The sequence below is a fragment of the Lepisosteus oculatus genome, chromosome 7 (assembly GCF_040954835.1).
Source record: "Lepisosteus oculatus isolate fLepOcu1 chromosome 7, fLepOcu1.hap2, whole genome shotgun sequence".
Lineage (NCBI taxonomy): Eukaryota > Metazoa > Chordata > Actinopteri > Semionotiformes > Lepisosteidae > Lepisosteus > Lepisosteus oculatus.
Genome location: NC_090702.1, coordinates 8,662,651 through 8,685,511, shown reverse-complemented (window position 1 = coordinate 8,685,511; position 22,861 = coordinate 8,662,651). Strand labels below are relative to the sequence as shown.

Here is a 22,861-nt window from a genome sequence, read left to right as displayed (position 1 = left end):
ATTTTACACTTTTAAATATTAGAATTTATAATGCCATACCATTTCTTTCCATTGTTGAGAATCTCTGGGATACTTTGACTTTCCATCAAAATACATTATATAATAAGTATGGAGTTAAACACAAACTTAAACGTACAAGTGAAAAGAGTTGCAGCTTTGAGATGTATAAGGAATTGTAAAAAAAAAAATACAGGTGTCTCTGCGTTAACGTGATAGATGCGTTCCTTTAAAATCACGTGTTATGCAAAAATTGTGCGTTAAAAATAACAGGGCTTATGGGAAAAATAGGGTTAGGGACAGACCACTCAAAACCTAACCAAAGCTTTACTAAGCTCATTGGTTAACCTAATAAAAAATGTTTACACAGTTTAAATTTATATTAATATATTAAATTTATATTGTAGCATATATGGAACGGTTCACGAGGGCAACAAGACATTTAGACACACCTAGCACTCTTTATTACAGGCCTCCATCAGCCTGTTACCAGGCAAGAGAAACCATAAACCCATCGAACAAAACTTAAACATACAAGTGCAGCAAAGGGAACACCTACTCACAACTGTGCCAACATTTATATCTAGTTTCTTATATCTAGCCTCACTGAAAAACTGGTCTTGCCAATAGAGATCTCTTCTGATGTTCTCTATTTATAGAGTAAAACCTCATTGAACCAGCTGCATCAGATCACTCTTTTACTTTTATTTCCTCTCTAATGTGTCCTTAAGGCACCTTCTTATGGCTAAAATCACAAATGACAACTCAGAGATAGCTGTTCTGCTAGATTACAGCAGTTTGAGTAAGATCTGGCTGTTGGAATGTAGTAAGGAAACAAAAAAAATCTAAGATCCAAACCCACTGTTGCGCTCCTGCATTGTTGCACGTTTCTCTTGTAGTAGTATGGAGAAAGTATGGTGTTCAGTGTATTGCGATCTTTGTTTTTCGGCCCTCAGATCGGCGAGTTCTATGGGAAAGACCCCTTTAACCTGGAGCTGGCCCTGGAGTACTGGTGCCCACTGGAATCCATCCATCAAAGCTCCACCTTCACAGGCTCGTACCTGGGAGTGCCACACCAGAGGCCCCCCCACAAACAGGTGTGCCAGCTACAGCAATCCCAGCATGCCCTGTAGAATCGAGTATGGTTGACCGTAGCTATTAAAGCTACTTACTGCCTTCTAAGTCAATTTTCCTATAGGCATTGGACATTTTGGAAACAAAATGACTGATTTTGATAGTGTTGGACCACTTTAAAGCAAATGCCTTTGAATTAATTCAGACTTTTCATAGCACATGCTTTCAATATGAAAATCCTCATCCTAATTCTTAATAGATGTCCTCCTTCATCCTCTTTCAAATTGATATTGAAATCTGTTGCCAGTATTTAATTGATAAAAAAGTGTGCAAATGTGTGCCCATGAATCATTTGTCATTGACTGTTTCCAACTTCATTTGGGTGTAAGTCCTCTTGTAATCTCTTGTTGCGGTTTAATTCTAACTGTAAACAGTAGTTTACTTTGAACTGTAAACATCATTTATGGTTTACTTGTTTTCCAACTCTAGTCTAGGGTTCTTACTAACAATCGTGGTTTTTCGATGTACTGTAGGTGGCATCTTATTCTTTATTGTAAATCTTTCACTTTCACTGTTTAACCTTTTTCCAATGTTGTGGAATTTAAAGTAAATGTTGGGGTCATTCATAGTGTACCACCATTGTAAAAAATATATACGTTTTATACAGTTCATATAAAAGTAATGTGCCAGCAACCTCAGTACTCAGGAAATGTGAAAAAGAGGAATTTTAGGCAGGCCTGGAATTGTGGCATTTAGCTAGCGAAAAGATTAGCACACTTTATAGTACAGAGTTCCCGGTCACCATGCTTGGGCGTTAGATTGGAAACTGTGTTCCAGAGGGGAAAGTATCATCTATTGGTCCACTAACACAACTCAGAGGCAATCTGGTCTCCCATCCCTATCAGAGCAGGCCTAACCTTTCTTATCTTATGAGCTCTGATGAGATCGGAAGTTCCCAGTGTAACTGCTGAAAAATTTTGAATTTAAAGCTTGTGACAATATAGTGTTTATTAGACACTTGTGATTACAAGTTGTGTAGTGATTTATCTCCGGATATATATTGAAGACTTCCAGACAGCATTAGTTTTGGTTGTGTGTTTTTCCCAATGATAAGGAAGCGATCTGTTATACACAGACACTGTGAGCTATTTTTTTTCTGACTGTAAGTGGGCTTGTGGTTGTGTTGCAGGTGGTGCTGTCCAAGTTTGTGAGGCAGATGGGGGACCTCCTGCCCTCCACACTGTACATCCCTTACCTGAAAATGCTGAAGGGGTTGGCGAATGGGCCCCAGTGTGCCCACTACTGCTTCAGCCTGCTCAAAGGAAACGGAACCCCACATGGTAATGAGCTACCACTGAACAGTGCTGTGAGGACATGATCACTGTGTTGGTGAAATTTAGCCAGCAGTCAGAACCATATTAATAAACTTCATTTATATCTCAACTGACAGTAAATATATTACATGTTGTATATGTTTCCTCGTTTAATAAAAGTTAGTTTGGACCGCTCTGTTCTCATAGGATGACGTTATTCCCATGTGGATACCTGTGGAAATTCTAGGCCTGCCTGTTAAAAAATATTTTCCCTATTTTTCTAAGTTCAAAAGGAAGATATCTTTTCCAAACCATATGTTGTGGTTTGTAATTGACTGAGCAATTTTCACTTGCATTCTGCTGAAATTTTAACATCTTAGAAATGTTTGGCAGAGAGTATTTAGTCAATCACAGATGAAAGTGTTGTGAAAATTTAGAGTGGAAAAAATAGTAGAGCCAACAGGTAATACAAAGTATATTCGAGCATGACAGGATATCTAAAGAACCATCATTCTTTATTTTCTACTTCTCTGTTGGAAATGCATCCAGATCATTATTTGATGTACAAAATGAAGGGGAAGCAACAGCTTTGTAGCCAAGAATAGATGGACCTTCAAGATCAAGATTCTTCCTGCTAAAGCTCGCAGCAGCCTTTAGCCTGTCCCAGATTCACAAGGCGAGAGTACACCCTGGACAGAATGCCTGTCTGTCACAGAGTGTAAATATAGGATCAGTATAAAGAGACTGGTCAACATGCCTTTTGAAGATGGAGGGGAAAAAAATAGAACTTCAGACACCCACCTCGACACGTGGGCACCTTATACAAAGCACCCCAAACTGGAAGAGAAGCATTGACTCATGAGCTTTTAGACAGCGGTGCTAACCCTCTGGTTACTAACCTGCCCAGCTGCTGTCTCCATTTCTTCAGTTAATTGTGTAGTATGTGTGTAGTAACACACTTCACTGCACTGGGTCACCCTTTTGACTTTTACTCGTCTCTTGTCTTCACATGAGACGCCCCATTGTCCTGTGCCAGCTCTTCAGCAGACCAGCGCGGCTTCTGTTGACGTGACTCTTGTTTTCCTCAGTGGAGAACATCCAGGCAGCGGTGGGCAGTCCAGTGTCCTGGGAGCACTTCTTCCACTCTCTGATGCTCTACCACCAGAACCTGCGGCGGGACCTTCCCAGCGCAGACGCATCGCAGTACCGCCACCTGGCACTGCGGGGCATCACGCAGCGGGAGCTGGACGGGCTCACCGTCTTCCTGCAGCTCATCACCACCATCATCACCTGGGTGTGTACCGGTGCCAGCTCAGGCGCTGCCCTGGGTGACAGGTGGTCGCTCTGAGGAGACGTTAAATCTTCTCCCACTAAAGGGATCTGTGATTTCTGCCACCTTTATCTAAACGGCAAGAGCATCTCCACTCCTGCTGTCCGTTACTCAGGATTGTAGGATCACTTTTCTTGTCACTCTAGTGGAGATGAAACCAGGCGTTTTCTCCAGTTCAAGATAAAAATTGAGTAGTGCAAGCCTGATTACTTGACGAAAGATTTAATACCCTGAGAAAGAATGACAAAAGTTTAAATTGAGCAACTGAGGTTGGAGGTGATGTACTGTGTAACCTTCCAAAATTACATGCATACTCTGGTACATTATAGTGCTGTCGCAAGTTAGTCCACGGAGGGGATGCAAGAAGTCATACCACAAGCCTGTAAGGTTTTGAAATTATTTTTAGTCTTTTATGAAAAGGTTCTCATTTCCAGAAAGACAACAGAGACACACAAAAGTATACCTTCTGTTACACTCTGCACCAGAACATGTACAAGCAGTCTTCATCTGTGAAAACATCTCTCTCTGTTATCGTGATTTGATTTATATAATAAGGATTAACATTTAGGTTCAACACGCGGATATCCTCCCCTTCTAGGTGCTCTGAAATGTCAAGCGTTTTCTGAAAAAAATCCACACAATCCTTGTGCAGAGCTTAACCAGCTTTAGAATTAATGTTTTCATGGATCAAAAACTGCGCCACCCCTGTATATCATTAGTTTGACCTCATACAGAGTTTTTCATCATTTAGTGAGGTTATCCCAGTTAACTGCCCAATTTCACATGCCACGTCTACTTATCCTCAGCCCAGGTCCTATCTAAAACATTGCGTTATTGAGTCCAGCGTAAAGGATGTAGCCAGAGATGGAGCTAGTAGGCCTTGACGTGTGTCCAGCTAGCGGGTGTCGTGGGTTAGTGACTCCTGGCTGTGTGTCGTCCTCAGAGCGAGAATGCGCGGCTGGCGCTGTGTGAGCACCCCCAGTGGACACCGGTGGTGGTGATGCTGGGCCTCCTGCAGTGCAGCATTCAGCCTGTGCTGAAGGCCGAGCTGCTGCATTGCCTGGCTGCTTTTGGAAAATCGCCCGAGATCGCAGCCTCCCTTTGGCAGTCGCTGGAGTACACCCAGGTAAATATCCAAGCTTTCTGTGGTATGTTAATCCATTCTTGATTTGAAGGTCTTATTCGTGCCATTGTTTTTTGTTGAATTTGCTACCAAGTTTTTCCTTGAATTCTTTACTTAATTTTGCTTCTAGCAACCTTGGGCTTCAGCACAATCTCATGTCTGCTATAGTCTCTGTACTGCTACTGCTGTGTTCTTAAGATCTGCGTCTTTTTGTTGACCACACCTTACTTTCTTTTAGTTTTATTCTCATCAGACATCAGAAACTAAGCAAGACTCGACCTACTTGGTACTGAGATAGGTCTCCAGTGAAAACCAGTTTATGGTGGACCAGTAGGCGGCGGTTTTCCCTCTCGATATGAACAATTTCCAATCCAATGCCCCAATACAGGGACTAGGAATATTGTGTTGTTAGGGGGCTGTTCTAATGATGAAATCCTTACTAGTAGTCATTTAGCATTTCTTGTCACTGTTCGTATTACCCTAGTATCCTGGCTAAATTCCGGTCTGTACTCTTAAATCAAAGTTTAATTTAAATTCTGTTACATCCGTATCTTAATGACAGACAGCTGTAAAGTGTAGAAACCACAATAGTATCTGATTTAGCCTGCAAGTATTTTTGAGTGTTTTTAGAACAGTAGAGAAGCCGAAGTCTGCAGTGGTGATTAATCTGACTGTGAGGCAACATGTAAATTTGTTTCTGGTTGCCAACAAGGAGCCACACCATTAAAGAGAAGTCTCAGTAACTCCTAGATAGTTGTTTGTGCAGTTCAGTAAAATGGCATGATTTCCAGTGCAATCAAAAGCTGCATTTAGGATCAGTAGGAGTGGACTACTTATGTAAATCTATTAGCACATTCTTAACTATATTTATATGGTTTCGGTATGGTCTCTAAACCTTTTGCAATATGTTCAGAGGTGCAAGATAATTGTAATTGGTACTTTAACTGAATTGTCTAACTTTAAGAAAATTCTAATTGAAAATGGGGTATTTAAATTCATGGGGGGTCCAGGCCGGTTTTTTATTGTGTTAGAGCAGCAGAGTTAAGGCCTTTAACAACAAAACCAATTTTCAAGAACTCATTGATGAGGTCAGTAACAAATACACATGGAGAATCTGAAGAACTTTGAAAAGGGTCCAAGACAGAAGTAGCAGAATTAAATTTGGCTACAAATCGGACCCCTAGGTAGCAGTGAACAGCAGTAAAATGAAAGATGCTGAAGCTTAGCAAAGCTAAGAGAGCATAATTATATATAATTGTAATGAATGCAGGAGGAAAGATAAAGATCTGGTTATTAATAGTATGTATTGTTTAGTGAAACAATGTGTTACATTATTCAATAGTGAAGGGAAAATCAGATGTACAGTATTAACTATTCAGATATTGCATTAAGTGTGAAGCAAAGATATATAGGATACTGCCATCCCACTCTGTAAGAGTGGATTAGGAGGAGTAATGCCCCCTTTTTGGGCATTTCTGTGGGCCAGCTGGCTTTGTTCATTAGCCTTTAAATGTGTGGTAATTTCTGTCTTCCTCCATGAGCAGTCCAGACATTATTGTGCAGCCTTCATAGAGCATAGTTCATTGTTTACTGGAGAAATGCAAGCAAAACAAACAAGGTGGAATTTTAATGGAGCTAAACAATCAATATTTGTTTAATAAATAATCAATATGTTAATAATGTGTTAAACTGTCTATGTAAAATGCAACAGAAGCTTGATTTAGTTATTATACAGTTCCGCAGGATGTGGTAACTGTTGTAATGCTTAGGTTAAGTAAATTAGCAAGAGAATGTGCAAGCAATTACATTAATTTCACATATATTGTAGAATGATAATTATATATCAGGTACTCTGAAAGAACTGATGTCAACCAAAAGGTTAAATCAGGCTTCCTGTTTCTTAAATAATAATGAGAGTTTTAATAATTATGCTATTCAAAAAATAGTTTATAGATTATTATTATATTATTATATGTTTAATATATTAGTATATTAAATAATATATTTATAATATATATTATTGTATTATATTTCAGTACAAGCCCCTGAATTGACAGATTTCTTTATGGTTCACTGACCTTCAGGAAGAAAACAATGTCTTTCTTTTTGCTTGACGTTTGCAAAGCCCAGGTTAACACCAAGTTAACAAGGGGTATAGTATCGTGAATTACAGTGGCAATGCTTCCTTTTTGATACCATTGTTCTCTCCCAGTGTGGATAGAAGGATAATCCAATGTTTTTTGTTTCTGTTTCTTCAGATCCTGCAGACAGTCAGAGCTCCAGGACAGCAGCGCCAGGCCTCTGGGATTGAAGTAAGGGCTTGTTCTGCTGTATGTCTTCCAGCCCAAAGTTTCATACACATTCACCTGCCAGCCTGAAACTCCTGGCAAAGAGACTCTTTGGGTTTAAAGGGAAAGTTTGCTTTCCAGAGGGTTTTTAGAATTCAGATAGTGGTCTTTAATAATCAAATAAATGGAAATGAGAAATGTCACTCCAAGCAGGTATGGTCAGTTAAAATATATGCCTTGAAGTACTGTTATGGGTATCGGATAAAGTTGTCCTTTGTTTCAAATTCGAGTGGAACCAAAAACCAGGTTGATGGTGAAGGCTGTGGTGGGTGTAACTATTGCCTAAGTGCTGTGAAGGGCTTTGTCGCTGTCGTATGCTCAGCGCATGCTCTTATTCCCTCCGCAGGTCGAACTGAATGAGATCGAGTCGCGATGTGAGGAGTACCCCCTGACGCGCGCCTTCTGCCACCTGATCAGCACCCTGGTGGAGAGCTCCTTCCCCACTAACCTGGGCGCAGGGCTGCGCCCTCCCGGGTTTGAGCCATATTTGGCCTTCCTTCGTGACACCGTCTTCCTGCCCTTCCCTACTCGGGCCTACCGCCGTGCCGCCGAGAAGGTAATCCCCCCACCGCTGGAGCGGTGAAGACCATAGTTACATGACTCCTTCCTCAACCCGCTTAACCTATTCGAGTCTGGGCCACAGTGTTTTTGGGAGAGGAAACCTCCACAATATAATTGTAGATAAATGTAGCTCCTACTTTCAGGTCTGTTAGCAAGTCCAGTTTGTACTAGCTTCACGCAGTTTCTTGAACATGTCAGAACTTTTGTTTTCATGTTTTAGAGAGTGATGCAGACCCAAATTGTGAAACGTTGTTCATTCTCTCATTGCAAGTTTTTTGTTCTTTGATTTTAATATTATTTTTCAAAATATCACACATGTATATACACTAAGTCTTTGCACTTTTCTTCTTGTAGCCACTAGGACACTTTAACTTGGCAGCTCATATACATTCAGCTGTGAACCCATTTTAGAGGTTTCTGATCAAAGGGAATTAAAACAGCTAAATGACAGTATTTGCAACACTTAATAATGGTTGTAGTAGAAAACACTACTGGATGTTTATTGTTGATGTTCTGACTGTCTAAGGTGTCAGATTTCTGCATGACAGTATAAATTGCTTGTCATGGACCATTTAAAGCGTTGTTTCTGGTCAACAGAAAAGGTGCCGATAGTGTTGTCTGTGGTGGCACCTAGGGAAATGTGCTGGCTGCTAACGAGGTGAGTGTGTCTGTGTTCTGGCTGTACCCATAGTGGGAGGTTGCAGAGGCAGTACTGGAGGTGTTCCACAAGCTGTTGCGAGACTACGAACCCCAGCCCAGTGACTTTGTGCAGGAGATGGTGGAACTTCAAGGTCAGATCTCACTCTAGATGACAAGAAACTTCATGCACACAATCATTTTTGTCATCTGGAGATATAATGTCATTCCAGTGTTTTGTTTGGGAAAACAATGGCACAACATTTTGAGTGTTCTTCTGTGTATGCCAAATTGTATGATGAGTGGGCAGAGCCGGGAATTGTTCTCAGGTAGGACAATGCGCGTGTTGAAAGTGCAGTTTTATGCGGACCTCTTTACAACTGCGCTGTGGTTGCCCCATGAAGATTAAGGCCCAAAGGAAGTAAAACACTTTATGAAGCCATGTGATCTTATGAAAGACTCCACAACTATCCTCTCTATCATACTGTGTTAACATCTGGTGGTTAATAATGCTCTTTCCAAGGCTTATGAAGTTTTGATTTAGGGCACTCTTGCTTTTTTGGTTGCAGGCTTTTTGCTTTAAGAATCCTGTTGGAGCAGCTTCTGATAAATGATTAGAAAAATCATTCCTAATAGTTTGATCCTAATACCCACAACTGTGTCTATAAAAGAATTGTTGTGAATACACTTGCCCTTACCTTCCGTTTATGTAATCTGGTCCGCATTAAACATGTGGTGGTTGAAGTTTAGTTTGTTCTTTCTGCAATTTTGAATCTTGACCAAAGAGACTGAGTTCTACCTTTTGGTGCACAGCACCATTGTCTTTCCTGACTCATTCCTTCATCCTGCACATAGTTAATTGATCTTCTGTAGCATGGTTACTAGACCCTAAGGTGGTAAAAACCTGTTTCCAGGTGAGCAGGTGCCGGCGAACATGCCTCCTGGATACAGCGTGATGTTCCACCTGCTGAACGACTCGCCCATGTTCACCCTGTGCCTCAGTCTGCTGGAGGAGGGCGTGAAGTTGTTGGACACCTATGCCCCCTTCCCAGGTCAGTCATCTTTATCGCTCACATTTTGCACTGAGGTTGTATTTCTGATAAATAAAAAACAGAAGCACAACGATTTATCTTGTTAATAAACAGCTCTTTGGTGCTGCGATTAGTTTTTGTTGTTAATTCTGTTTAATACTGCTCCACCCCCCCAGTCCTGTTTTAGTTCAGCTACAATACTGTAAACTATAAAGTAAAATTATTAGACCCTGCAGCGTCTTCGTAACTTGTGTGTGATCCTGGGCTTGGTTCACTCTTAATCAAAATAATTTGAAGGAAAAAAAAACTCAAGACAGGCAGTACACAATTAATTGTCAAAATTGTAATAAGATACTGTAAAACTTGTTTGAATCAAATTCTTGAAGTATTAGGTACTAGTGGTAAGTGGTGTTGCCACTTGGTCTAAAGCTCAGATTTATAATAGGTCCCTAGGGAAACACTGCAGTTCTGTGATGTTATGCTTTAATATGTTGAACATTCAAACTTAAATCAAGTGGTCAGTTGTGTGTGGTCTCACCTCAAAGCATCATGCACTGTCAAATACAAGGTAACAATGGACTGTCTTACTGAAAGAGGATTTAAGTGTACCTAGTTGTTCATCAGTGGATACTCATGCAGAGAACTGTGTGTAGAAATTAAACTTTTCCCAATAAATCTCACATGGAAACGCCTAATACCTCTGTGCTGGGATTTATTTCTGTATCCTTTACTAAGCTTATGGATATATGTGAGCCTTTGCCAAGAGCATATTGTGCGAGTTGGAGTGTAACTGGTTTCACACCCTCCTTGCTCTCTGATACCCCGCTTGAGCTGCCCCTGTTGTGTGTGGCAGGTAAGAAGCACCTGGAGGGGGCAGTGCTGCACTGCCTCTGCCTGCTGGACCTGGCCCTGCAGAAGGAGACTCTGTTCATGGACCTGCTGCGGGAGAGCCAGTCCTCGCTCATCGTCAGCCCGCTGGAGCAGCTCCTGCAGGGGGTCAGTTCGCAGAGCCGGAAAGCCGAGCACATGGTCAACATCGCCAGGTGGGCTGTCAGCAGTGTCATCGACTTCGGCTTCCTGGGGTTCAATCAGTAAATCTGTCTTATGATTGACATCTGCGAATTTCAGTCAGTTCTGTAAATGTTTCACGTATAAATTTTTTTTTAAAAGAGAGCCTTAGTTACTGTACATAACCGCTACCATGAATAGAAGCCAATCTGTAATTTTAGCTTGCCTGTAGGACTTAATTTTCCCCCTAATCCAATCATGAATATGAATTATGAATCTTGCTATTATGTAGGCCAGTTCTTTAAGTGATTATATTACTACCAATATGACTTTATCTCAGAAAAGGGAAAAAATAGAAGTAAAACCTTCAAAACAGATTTGTTTTATTTCTGCTTGTGATTCTGTCTGACAAAATATATTCTTAAAATGGATTGTGTGGGTTGCCTTAGCTGTGATATTCAGGCAGTGCGTGCCAGTTTTTGTATAGCCAGGTAAAATGTTACCTTTACATTTATCTCATTACGTCACAGAGGCAACGAGGTGAGTCACAGCAGGAATGATTCTCTCCCTGTTCGGTAGCCATCGTAGTGTCTGTTCTCCACAGGTACCTGTACCATGGCAACTCCAACCCAGAGGTGGCGTATGAAAGCGCCAAAATCCTGTGCTGCATCTCACGCTACCCCAACATCCAGGCCAGGCTTGTGGGGGACTTCACACATGACCAGGTGAGCACTGAGCTGCTGACCTGTGGCAAATGACATTGCACAAGCACACTTATATTGCACATGTACATTATAAGACACCTCATTTCCTATAACAATATGCTGTCAGAATCTGAAAGTATACTGGGGCATTATAATGTTATAAATTCTTATTGAAATGTCACATAGTCATTTAAAATGTAATTGTTACATTTGAGATATATCATCAGTTTGATTAGGCTCGGCATATAAGAACCAGCCAAAGAAAGAGCACAAAGAACTGTTAATTTGTACTTAGCAACATTTAAGGGAGTGGTGCAGTGGTTTATATTCCTGCCTTGCAGTGTTGGGGCCTTGGGTTCACCCCTTTATTAGATAAAGCAGTTAGAAAATGGATGGAAGGAATATTTTTCAAATAATGTTTTACTTTACAGGGCATCATATATTAAAAGAAGTGATTCAAAATGTATGTTTTAAAATGATATGTAATATTATCATTTTGGTGAATGAAACATATGAGAGTATATTATTATCACGTCGTATATTTCACTGTATGAACAAAACATGCTGCCAGAACGTCTTCCATATCAGAATGCTTGTGAACATTTGAACTTGAAAATAAACAACAAAGAATTGTTTTCAAACTAAAAATAATTTAAATGCATGTTTTAATTAAGTGTGTGTTTTGTCATGTTCCTGCCCCCAGTCTGTGAGTGAGAAGCTAATGACGGGGTTTGTGGAGTGCCTAGACAATGAAGAAGCAGAAGAGTTGGGCCAGGAGGCAGACGGTGAGTGACTTCAGAGATCAGAATGCACCAGACATGCAGCAGCAGGGTCTCTAATGATTGCACCAGACCAGGATTCAGAGAAAGAAGTCTTTGTTTGATTTAGTAAACAGGGTCTCACAAACCTCTTCATGGAAATTTTCTTAGATTTGGCACCTGTGGATTCTTGTAGGTCAAACACAAAGGTGCTTTAAGATTTAAGACCAACATTCAAATCAAGATGGTGTAGAATTGCAGTGCATATTAAATTGAGGAAAAGAGATGGTTGTGCTGTTCATCCATAGGAATGTTAAAGATCCTTTGAATAAAAGGAGTATGTGGTGCCTTTTAAAAGTATTGTAAACTTTGGAGTACATATCAATAAATTTAGAGCTGTTATTTTTACTTTACATTCAAGAAATTAGTGTTTGTAATCATGACATTTATAATGACTATATTAGAACAAAACATACAGTGTTAACCCAGTGATTTCAAGTGACCATACAGTCATACAGTACATACTGGGAGACATTAATTGTAAATTCAAGAGCATTACAGTCAATATGTGATTGCATATTCATCCCTCTGATGCAGTTGAAGCCTGTGAGTCATTAAGCTCAACAAATTTGAGCTGTTTAGTTGAAGCTGCTTTGAGTTCTTGCCAATTCATGGTGTATTCTAACTTCAGTGCTTTATATCAGCATGGACAATGCATGTTTAAGTGGATAGGTTAATGTAGATTTTAACCTGTCTAAAGTTTCCACTTTGGTTTCTCCTGTTGAACTCCTTGGTTGCAATAATTACATGTTTTAGGTCATTGTCATGCTGAATGAACTCCCACCAAATTGGCATGAAACCACTTTCTTATGCATATGCCGATTAAAATTTTCTGTAAAATGTATTCTGTTGCTGCCATCTTTAGTTACATCATTATTAAAGGCAAGTGAGCTATGCAATCTTAGACCATGACAGAACCTCCACCATGCCAAGAATTTGCTCTGAAGTTCTTCCAGGAAGGTTTTGTAACCACATTTTATGGACAGATGAAACCTAGATCAACCTTTAACAAAGTGACAAAGTTTTAAGTGTGAAGATGGAAAGGATTGTAGATAGTCCAAAGGTCACCTATATAGCATGCATTTGATGCCTTCTGTGGTTTTCTCACAACATCAGCTCATTTAAAGTTTTGATTCTGTTTTTTTAAGTGCAATCATGATTCTTTTAGGGTGATGTGTAAAACGTGATGAAAATGGCGATTTTCCTTATTTTTTTAAGTGTTACAAAAGTTAAGACCTTTACCTGTTTAACCTCAAAACTAAGCTAAAAAGTTACTGATTGCACATGAATTTATTGTATTGTATTGCATTGTATAATTGTATGGTGTGTGAACAATTAAAAGAATGTCATGCAGGAATAGCGGATTAAACAGATGCATAAGACACACAGGCTAAAGCCATACAGTACCCCCTTGGACTTTTTCACATTTTGTTGTGTTACAGCATGGAACCATGATGTATGTAACTGAGAATTTTATCTTATTTTATCACTTATCAACACAAAGTACTCTATAATGTCATAGTAAAAATAAATCCAGACATTTTACTAAATTCATTAAAAATAAAAACCAGAAAATAATTGAATGCATAAGACTTCATCCCCTTGCTTTGACACACCTAAATTACCTCTGAAGTAACCAACTGTCTTCTCCAAGTCACATAATTACTTGACTGGAGTCTACCTGTGTGCAGTTGAGGTGTATCACATGATTTCAGAATAAAGACACCTGTGTCTGGGAGCTTCCCCACTTAGTGCATTTCCAAGGAAACACTACACCGTGAAGACCAAGGTACATTCCAAGCAGATCCGAGACAAGGTTCTTGAAAAATACCAGTCAGGGCAAGGATTTAAGAACATTTTCAAGGCATTGAATATACCTCAAAGCACAGCGAAATCCATCATTAAAAAAGTGAGAAAATATGGAACAACTGTGAATCTGCCCATAACTGTCTGTCCTCCAAACTGAGTGTCCGGGCAAGAAAAGCCATAGTAAGGCTGGCCACCAAGAGGCCTACGGCAACTCTAAAGGTGTTACATTCCTTCATGACAGAGATGGGAGACACTGTTCATGAGACAACAATAGCACGCACACTTCATATGGCTTGTGTGGAAGGGTGGCAATAAGAAAGCCTTTTCTGAAAAAAACTCATCTCGCATCTCGGCTAGAGTTTGAGAGACTCAACAATTTGGAGGAAGATTCTATGGTCTGATGAGACCAAAATTGAACTTTGTTTGGCGCCAACCTAACACAGCACATCACACTGAGAACACCATCCCTACAGTTAAGCATGGTGGTGGCAGCATCATGCTTTGGGGATGCTTCTCTGCGGCAGGGACCGGAAAACCCATAAAGACAGAAGGAAAAATGGATGGAACCAAGTACAGAAAAATTCTGAAGGAAAACGTTCTGCAATCCGCAAGAGCACTGGCCCAGACCTCAGCCCAATCGAGAATCTGTGGAATGACTTAAAAATTGCTGTTCATAAACAGTCCCCATCCAGCTTGATGGAGCTTGAGCAGCTTTGCCAAGAAGAATGGGCAAAAATTCCAGTGGTAAGATGTGCAACGCAGATACAGACTTACCCAAAAAGACTCACAGCTGTAATTGCTGCCACAGGTGGTCTTACTAAGTATTAACTCTGGGGAGGGGGTGGGGTTAATACTTATTCATCAAATTATTTTCTGTTTTTTATTTTTAATTAATTTAGTAAAATGTCTGGATATTTTTTTTCACTTTATTATAGTGTACTTTGTGTTGATGAGGGGTAAAAATTCTCAGTTAAATACATCATGCTTCCATGCTGTAACACAATAAAATGTGAAGACGTCCAAGGGGGGCGTAGACTTTTAGGCGTTTCCTAAAAGTTTCACCTAAATTATCAGTTTGTGAAGTAGTTTTGGTTTTTAAATTGACATAACTCCTAATCTACACAGATGATATTAACAGGTAAGCATTTTAAAATTTGTATATATTGACCTGTTTGCTTATGATCTATGTCTTATGTCTATGTAACTTCAGCTGTTTTACTAGATGATAGATACTTTATTGATCCCGTGAGGGAAATTGCAGTGCAACAGCAGCTTAACACAGACAACACAGCAACAGTGTAACGAATGATACAATAATAATACAATACATACAATACAATCAGTACAGAAACAGGTCATTGTTAATGTTGCCTCTGCCCAGAAACAAGGTGGATGCGTTGTACAGTCTTATGGCAGAAACAAAAATGACCTCCTGTAGCGCTCCCTGTTGCACTGTGGATGGATCAGTCTATTGCAAGTCAGATACTAGCGAGTGTTGCCAACATCACAGTATGGTAACAGTACACTATTAGAAGTGTGTAATGGCATGTGGAGCTCAGTACGATGCCTCACTAACACGATTACAGCCCTCATGTGGCATAAAGCACACATGATGGAAATAAGATATAATAATATAAATACATTCTGTAGAATGTAAGTATTCTGCTGCATGTTAATATTGGTTTAGATCTGGTTGTTCATGCATTGCGTACCTAGGTTCCCTGATACTTCTATTTCCATGTTAAACATTTCTTTAACCTGCTGATACAGACTCTTGAGGTAAAGAATTGAATCAACTTGCATATTTTATAAGTAACATTGGAACAACTCCTTACAGACTCTTAATCATGTGGCTCTTCCAGACTCCGACCCAGAGAAGAAAGTGGCACGGATCCGAAATGAAACTCAGATTCACATCCTCAACCTCCTCATCACCTCCCTGGAGCTGAAGCCGCCCAACCTGGCCCTGTACCTGCTGGGGTACGAGCTGAAGAAACCTGTCTCCACCACCAACCTGCAGGACCCAGGTAGGGAACTGGCACTGCAACTGTGTCACTGAGGGACATCGGCAGTGGGGTAAGGGCTGTGGATCTGGTTTTTAACATTAACCTGCTGTTTTTGTATTTGGAATCCACAGTTCATTTCCAATTTATTATCCATCCAAGTTGTTAATCAACTTGCCTCACAATTCTAGTTGTTGTGCTGCACATGCTCCTTTGACATGCCAGCCTGCCACACTTCGAGCATTTCAGTGCTTTTCGGGGGTGTTACTTAACATGACCTGCCAAAGCCCAGGCGTCTCCTTTGGTACGTGTGCGTGTCTGCATCGCTCCATGGGAATCTCAAGCACATTTCATGAGCAGCATAACCACTGACTGGAGCCTGAACTGTCCGAGCTCCTGGATTCAACCTGTGCTATAAGCAACGTCTCACTGTGCTTATTTAACAACATTGCCGTGGATGAGTCATGACCTTACTTCATATGAACAAAAGGCCTGTGGTATAAGTAGGCTGCATGGTTACAAAAGATAAATCCATGCTCCATAATGTTTGGGTTTTATATCCTGTAAGTAAATCTGGGTTTGTTATATGCTTCTTATACATTTCATTAACTTTTCATATTGTCTGTTGATATAATAGGTCTTAAAGCGCAACAGACTTATTTAAAAAATAGATCTGCTTTTAACCTGTATATGTTACCAAACAACACACTATAATTTCTGAACGCTATGTGCTGTTTGTTGTTTTACCATATTTTGAGGTTTTTTTTTTCAAGGACAGGAACATTTCTGTAAAAAGAAAAACTGAAAACTGTTGGCGCAGTGTTGTGCGATAAAGTTGCTGTTCGGCTCTCCGGTGACCGGTCCTCTCTGTGTCGGTTGTGAGCAGGAGTGCTGGGCTGTCCACGCAGCTGCTTGCACGCCATCCTGAGCCTGCTGCAGAAGGGCAGCGAGAGCCGCTCGGGCCCCGTCTTGATGCGCGAGGCCCCCCATCTGGCAGAGCTCTGCTATCAGGTGAGGTTCGCCCAGCACCCCCCTGAGCCCTGTGAGCGCCATGACTGGACTGAGGGACCTCACTTCGAGATTGATGGACCTCGCTTTGAAGGAGCTGCCACCTCCGTGCGCTGATCCTTAAAGTCTGGGAGTAAATAGAGGGCAGAATCTGGCTGCTTTGTTGCAGGTCATGGCAATAACTGTTGCCAGCTGATGGCCTTCCACCACTTTGTCAGGTGACTGAGGATGGCAGGTCATGCCCCATTGCCTTCTGGTGCAGACAAGAACTGCCTTCAGCTTTTGAAATAATGCTTAAACAGGAGTTACTAAAATCCTAACTCAATACAACACAATCCAATTTGTTCCTATAAAGTTCCCTTCATGCCTAGCCCTCCTAGTGCACTGTATCAGAAAAAGAGCATACACAAGCCACTGTGAAGAATCACTTTCAAATAAAAGGCAAATGTTGACTTCCGCACTGGGGTGAAGGCTGGTCAGCCTGGATCAGTAACCTGGCAGGGGGATTCTTAAAATGCCATCGCCTTTTGAATTTGTTGTCATGCAAACTCTCAAATTGGTTAGTTACAGTAATAAACAAAGAACATTATGAAAGCAGTTACCAGAATTTCAAAATCATTTGTGTTAAGGAAAAAAATTACTTAGCTAAGTTTATTAATTCAAGTAGGTAGCATGTGTAGACTGCAAAGGAACATGCTCAGCATGGAATAAACCTTTACTTGTTCCTAAGTTTACTTATGATATTTATTATTGTTGTTCCTTTCATGACATTGCCACAAGGAGCTTTGTGTTAGAACAATCTTTTCTTGAAGGATACAAATATCACACTTTGCAGTTCATTATTCAGTTTTGTTCTGAACATGCTGCAAGCTTTCTTTTGCTTGCCTAGTTGGGTAGATTGTTCCTTATTCCTTCAACACTTTGGATAGAAAAGTTTTATTCAATATTAAACAGAATTCCATGAATTTTCCACTTGTGCCTCCTGGTCATGCCCTGTCATTTACATTGTTGAGACAGGAAAAATACTGGCCGACCAGTTCAGGAAACACGTCAGAACTGTGAGAACCAAAGTTTGTCTCTACAAGCTAATAGTTCCCCCATGGCACTGACCTGTTAGAGGGATTTTGGGATTCATACTCTAGAAAAACATCAGAAGCCAAGATTATCCTTATCGTTAACCTCATCTTCCCCAATCACTTAATATCACTTTTTAAAACTTCTCTGTTCATTTCTAGATTTCAGCTTTTCACACCTCTTCTTGTTTAAGCATTATTTCTCACCTTCTCTTGAGTCCATTTTCACATGCTCTGTAATTGTTCCAGTAGAAAGTAGTTCCAGTAATACCAATAAGTTTGTTGATGATATGATATGAACAGTTTCAAAAGCAGTACTGAGGTCCAGCTGGACAAGAAGGGATAAAGACCCAGAGCCAGCAATCTTCAGTAACTCATTAGTAACACGTGTTGTTTCTGTACTGTGCATCAGTGTGAACCCAGACTGAAATGGCTCACATCGTTTCTGAGGTGATTGAAAGCATTTCTTCTCAAAGACTTAAGTTGTAAATCAAATGAAAACTCAGTCTAGAATGACACTGGAGAACCAGTCAAGTATGTGCTTTGTCTGGGTTTTGTTTAAGTATTGTACTTTGAATTCCTTTTTTATTCTTTGTTTCAGATTTTGTCTACACAGTTGGTTTTATATAGCTGTAAACTGAGGCACAAGCACAGATACTGTAGCATTGTAGAATCAGTCTGGTAAGAGCTATGCTGTTCATTCTTATCAAATAAAACAAAACTAAAAACATATATAAAAGGATTGATTAATGGTGCAAAGTTGTGCTTTTACCTGGTGATCAGAAAAAGAGTAATGCTACTATATCGCATCTTTTCCAAGTGTTCTTACTGAATTTAAAATTCAGTAAAATGTAAAGGCTAAGTGAAAGTGGTTTGAGCGTGTAGTGATCTCTGCGATGTAACTGACTTACAGACTAGACTGTCAGTCATCAATGTCTGTGTCTGTGCTGTCCCCCAACACAGGTGATCTACCAGCTGTGTGCCTGCTCGGAGACCTCCGGCCCCACCATGCGCTACCTGCGGACCAGCCAAGACTTCCTCTACACCCATCTGCAGCACCTGCCCTTCCTCACTAAGGGTATGCCCTGTCTTATTTAGAGGCTGTGTTCATAGACGGATAAATGAGTCACCTCCTGTGTGACTCTGGCATGGAAGGGCTGTCAGTTTTAGGTTCAAGTTTTACAAGAAGAACAGTAGATCAATATAACCATCTAAACAAGGTTTTCAGGTAATAAATCCCCTAAATTACTGATCCCACATCCCTCCTCTCTGCTATACCCTGAATATTAGAAACATGGGAGAGGGTAATTTAAGTATGGGCAGTCTGCTTAAAACAAATCATACGGAAAACAAAGATGAAGCAGAAGTAATGATAAAAATCAAAGGAAAGACACAAACTAAAATAAGGATAAGAAATTAGAATAAAGTAAGAAAGAGGCAACAACAAAACCCTCAGGTGCTCATGGTTATGTTACTAAGGATACATGACTTCAGAATTGTCCATTTTTATTCTGTAGATCATAAGGCCTTGTTGAAGAGCTCAAAGGTTTGCTCGCTTTCCAGGATCCCAAAGTTAGTTATTTTCTAAATATTCACTTACTTTTGCTCTTTGGCATTGCCCATTAAAATAATTTTATTTGACCTCAAACCTTGCCACGCATTAAAAAATAATTGTAAGTGCTTATGTATAAGTGTCGATGTCACTGTGCTTATTCAACCAGCCACCTTTTGTCCTCTATTTCATTGCTGCACCCGTAAACGAGGCAACAGTTAAATCAGTTATATATAACTAGCAATTTTAATTAGGTTTTGAAAATTGTGTTTGTGTCTGAGTGTGCCCTGCCTTGCCAGGATAGACTCCCCTGTGTACAATCCTTGTATTGTATGAGATGGTTAGAAAATGGATGGGTGGAATTGGGTTTTGGTAGTTTTAGTGTGTTTAATGAGTGTTCCGTCATTAAATGGTACAAATTTAACTGTTCTGTTTTATTTTAGCCTTATTAGGGTTTGTATAATTTTAATAAGTGTATGGCTGCAACAGACAATAACAATGTAACTCTCACATTGCTACACTCACTGTAGGCTGTCTGATGACACCTGCAACATCCATTGAGACAGTTTTTTTTCTATGTTGTATAGCAGAGAAGCAAGTGCCAGTCCTCAGTGAAAGCATTGTTGATGTAAATTTGCCCACAGTGACTTTAAGCGCTTGTGAATGATTGGGCCATAATGGAATAAAGCAAAAGCACAGCCCTGGGCAGGATATTCTGCAATATAAAGCATAATATGAAGCATTGTCATTGACATTTAATCAGCGGCAATATAATAGGATAGATTTAACTCGCCTGTCATACAGTAGTGTTGCCAAAGCAGTATTTTTGAAGTTGTAAAATTTAAATTTTTTAGGTTACTCGCAGTTCTCCTGTACAGAACTTTCAAGCTCTGCCACCGTCTTTATTATTTTTTTCTAAAGCACAAATTGTTTTCTGCAGTGCATGGGCAGACTGGAATAATTAATTAAATATTTTTATAGTGATCAAAATGTGCAGGTATGATTGATCAGTTCAATTTTAATTAAAAACCCTGACCTTTGAAGGAAGTTTCTTCAGTCCAGTGACATGGCCAAGGGAGATGTTACAGGTGTTCACGTAGTATCCCACCAATGAGAAAGAAGGTAAACTTCTTAATACAAGAACAAAGGTGCTACTTAATACACGAACGATTTATTATTCTTTGCTGTTGGTTAATTCTAATCTAAAAATAAGTAAGGAAGAGCAGGTGAGTGGTGCTGTTAAAAGCAAAAAGGTGTTCCCAGAGAGATAACTGTATGCTGCACGTTCTCCTTTTCCCTCAGGTAATGAGGTTTCTGCTCTGAACCAGATGTCCTGGCTGATGAAGACCGCAGCGATCGAGCTGCGACTCACATCTCTCAACCGCCAGCGCTCCCACACGCAGCGGCTGCTCGACCTGCTCCTGGACGACCTGCCTCGCAGGGCGCCCATCGGTACACCTCCCGTTACCCCCCGTTTCTCACATGGCTGCGCACCCCTATACACGCCTCCCCAGAGTTCACAGATAAGCACAGGCCACAGACACACGTGCTTTCTCCGCCTCAAGTAGGCCACCTATAGAATTTCTGATTTGGGTAGCAGTGTCTTATATTTGATCACTCACCTGAATATCTTAGTTTCCACTTACTCGGGCAAAACATGGTTTGTTAAACTTAGAAGTGGTATCATTGACAAATAAGATTTGCTTATAACATTATCACACTTTACTTTTTTACACTTACAATTACAATTTATTATATAAAATTATACTTTAAATTGTGGTTGTAGCATTTTCAACCTCCTTATTTGTAAATATAGCAAAATATACATCTTCATATTGATGCCCATTTTAGGAATTTTGTGGTTAAATTTGCTTTGAAGAACACAAAAAAGTTATTGGCCACTGCCACACTTTTTATAGATGGAAAATGTGAAAGCAGAGCAGTTGATCTCAAGATTCGAAATTGGTCAAAGCATGAAGTCTTTAAAAATAAGTGTACATGCAACGCAATAATAAGAACAATTGATTTTTCTTTCATAGTAGCCAATGACCGGCTGGCTAAAAAATCATTTTTTATATACTTTTTGTTTGAGAGTACGGTAGGTGCTGTGTAAACATCTGCAGTTAATTACTTTTTAACCTTCTGAAAATAGTTTGACAATTCAATTCAATTTATTTTTATATAGTGCCTTTCACAACAAGGATGCCCCAAGGCGCTTAACAATTAAATTGACGATACATTATGTCAATACAGAACAGAAGACCAGAAGACAACGAAGGAGAGGAGCCAAAAACTCCTTAGTAAGGAGAAAAAAACCTCTAGGGGTTCAAGATCAACTGGTTGCCCAACCCCTTTGGGAATGCTAACATTGTATAATTCAAAAAAGGAAATAATGAGGGTATTAATCCATCTGTCCATCATGTTTTCTTTGTATTAGTACTCCATGCAGATCTCTGTAGACCAGTAAATTCCTTCTAAACAATAGCTATATCCACGATGTCCCTCTTGGATCCATGGCAGTGATGCAGCATCCAACTCAGATGGTACACAGCCCGGGCGCCATCTGGAGATTTGGGGAGGAGAATAGGATAGTTAGGTCAGAACAGATGTATCTACCTGGTGGGCCAACATAGAGTCACGCAATGGCATGTACAGCAGCACCAGCAGCCATGGTTGCAGCGGGCTATTATGTAAGGTGTGAGTAGGCTAAGCTGAAGTAAAAGGTCTTTAGTCTGGATTTGAATACTGAGATTGACTCAGCATCCCGAATATGGGGTGGGAGACTGTTCCATAAGCTAGGGACCCTGTAACTAAAGACTTTACCGCCAACTGTTATTTTATTAATTTGTGGAATATGAAGAAGACCTGCATTCTGTGATCTAAGCAGGCGACTTAGATGGTAAACATTAATAAGTTCTATTAGATAGACAGGTGCCTGACCTCTGAGAGCCTTGTAAGTAGGTAGAAGGATTTTGTCCTGTACCTGACAGGAAGCCAGTGATTTTACAATGTATTTATTGCTTTTAAAAATAATATTTATTTTATTTCAGTTACTACAGTGTTAATTCATGAAGTTTAGACTGACCTTGCTGCAGGCCCAGTATGTTTGGCAGGGGGGGTATACATCTGTGATTTGATTAGCTTTGTCATAGATTTAACAGTCTTCAAGCGTTAAGGCTTCTTTCTTTCTCCCATGTTACTAGGTGATATAGAAGCTGGACTGGAAGAGGAGACACGATCAGTCAGTGGTTTCCTGCATTTTGACTCCGTTTCTAAAGGTCAATGCAGTTCTTAAATTGCTGTATCATATTTGTTGTGCGTGGCTGTTACAGACTCGATTTCCCTAAAAAAGTGAAACTTCAGTCATGTGTTTTGGTATAAAAGCTGCATTCAGTTAAGTAAACAAGTATCATTTATTGAAGACCTTATTAAGTAATTTACCTATACGGGCAACACATCCATATGATTTTCAT

General features: G+C 40.1%; 1 protein-coding gene across 1 annotated transcript in view; it reads left to right on the top strand.

Moving 5' to 3' along the window:
* The window catches only part of nup205 (nucleoporin 205), a 60,606-nt gene that overhangs the window by 15,539 nt on the left and 22,206 nt on the right, over window positions 1-22,861 (top strand). The window contains exons 10-25 of the mRNA XM_006633702.3: window positions 954-1,094; window positions 2,261-2,411; window positions 3,473-3,678; window positions 4,658-4,840; window positions 7,096-7,149; window positions 7,532-7,741; window positions 8,438-8,537; window positions 9,297-9,434; window positions 10,267-10,456; window positions 11,026-11,146; window positions 11,829-11,910; window positions 15,615-15,779; window positions 16,642-16,766; window positions 18,800-18,914; window positions 20,691-20,840; window positions 22,592-22,666. Coding sequence (XP_006633765.1) covers window positions 954-1,094; window positions 2,261-2,411; window positions 3,473-3,678; window positions 4,658-4,840; window positions 7,096-7,149; window positions 7,532-7,741; window positions 8,438-8,537; window positions 9,297-9,434; window positions 10,267-10,456; window positions 11,026-11,146; window positions 11,829-11,910; window positions 15,615-15,779; window positions 16,642-16,766; window positions 18,800-18,914; window positions 20,691-20,840; window positions 22,592-22,666 — 2,206 coding nt within the window. The remainder of the gene's footprint in view (window positions 1-953; window positions 1,095-2,260; window positions 2,412-3,472; window positions 3,679-4,657; window positions 4,841-7,095; window positions 7,150-7,531; window positions 7,742-8,437; window positions 8,538-9,296; window positions 9,435-10,266; window positions 10,457-11,025; window positions 11,147-11,828; window positions 11,911-15,614; window positions 15,780-16,641; window positions 16,767-18,799; window positions 18,915-20,690; window positions 20,841-22,591; window positions 22,667-22,861) is intronic.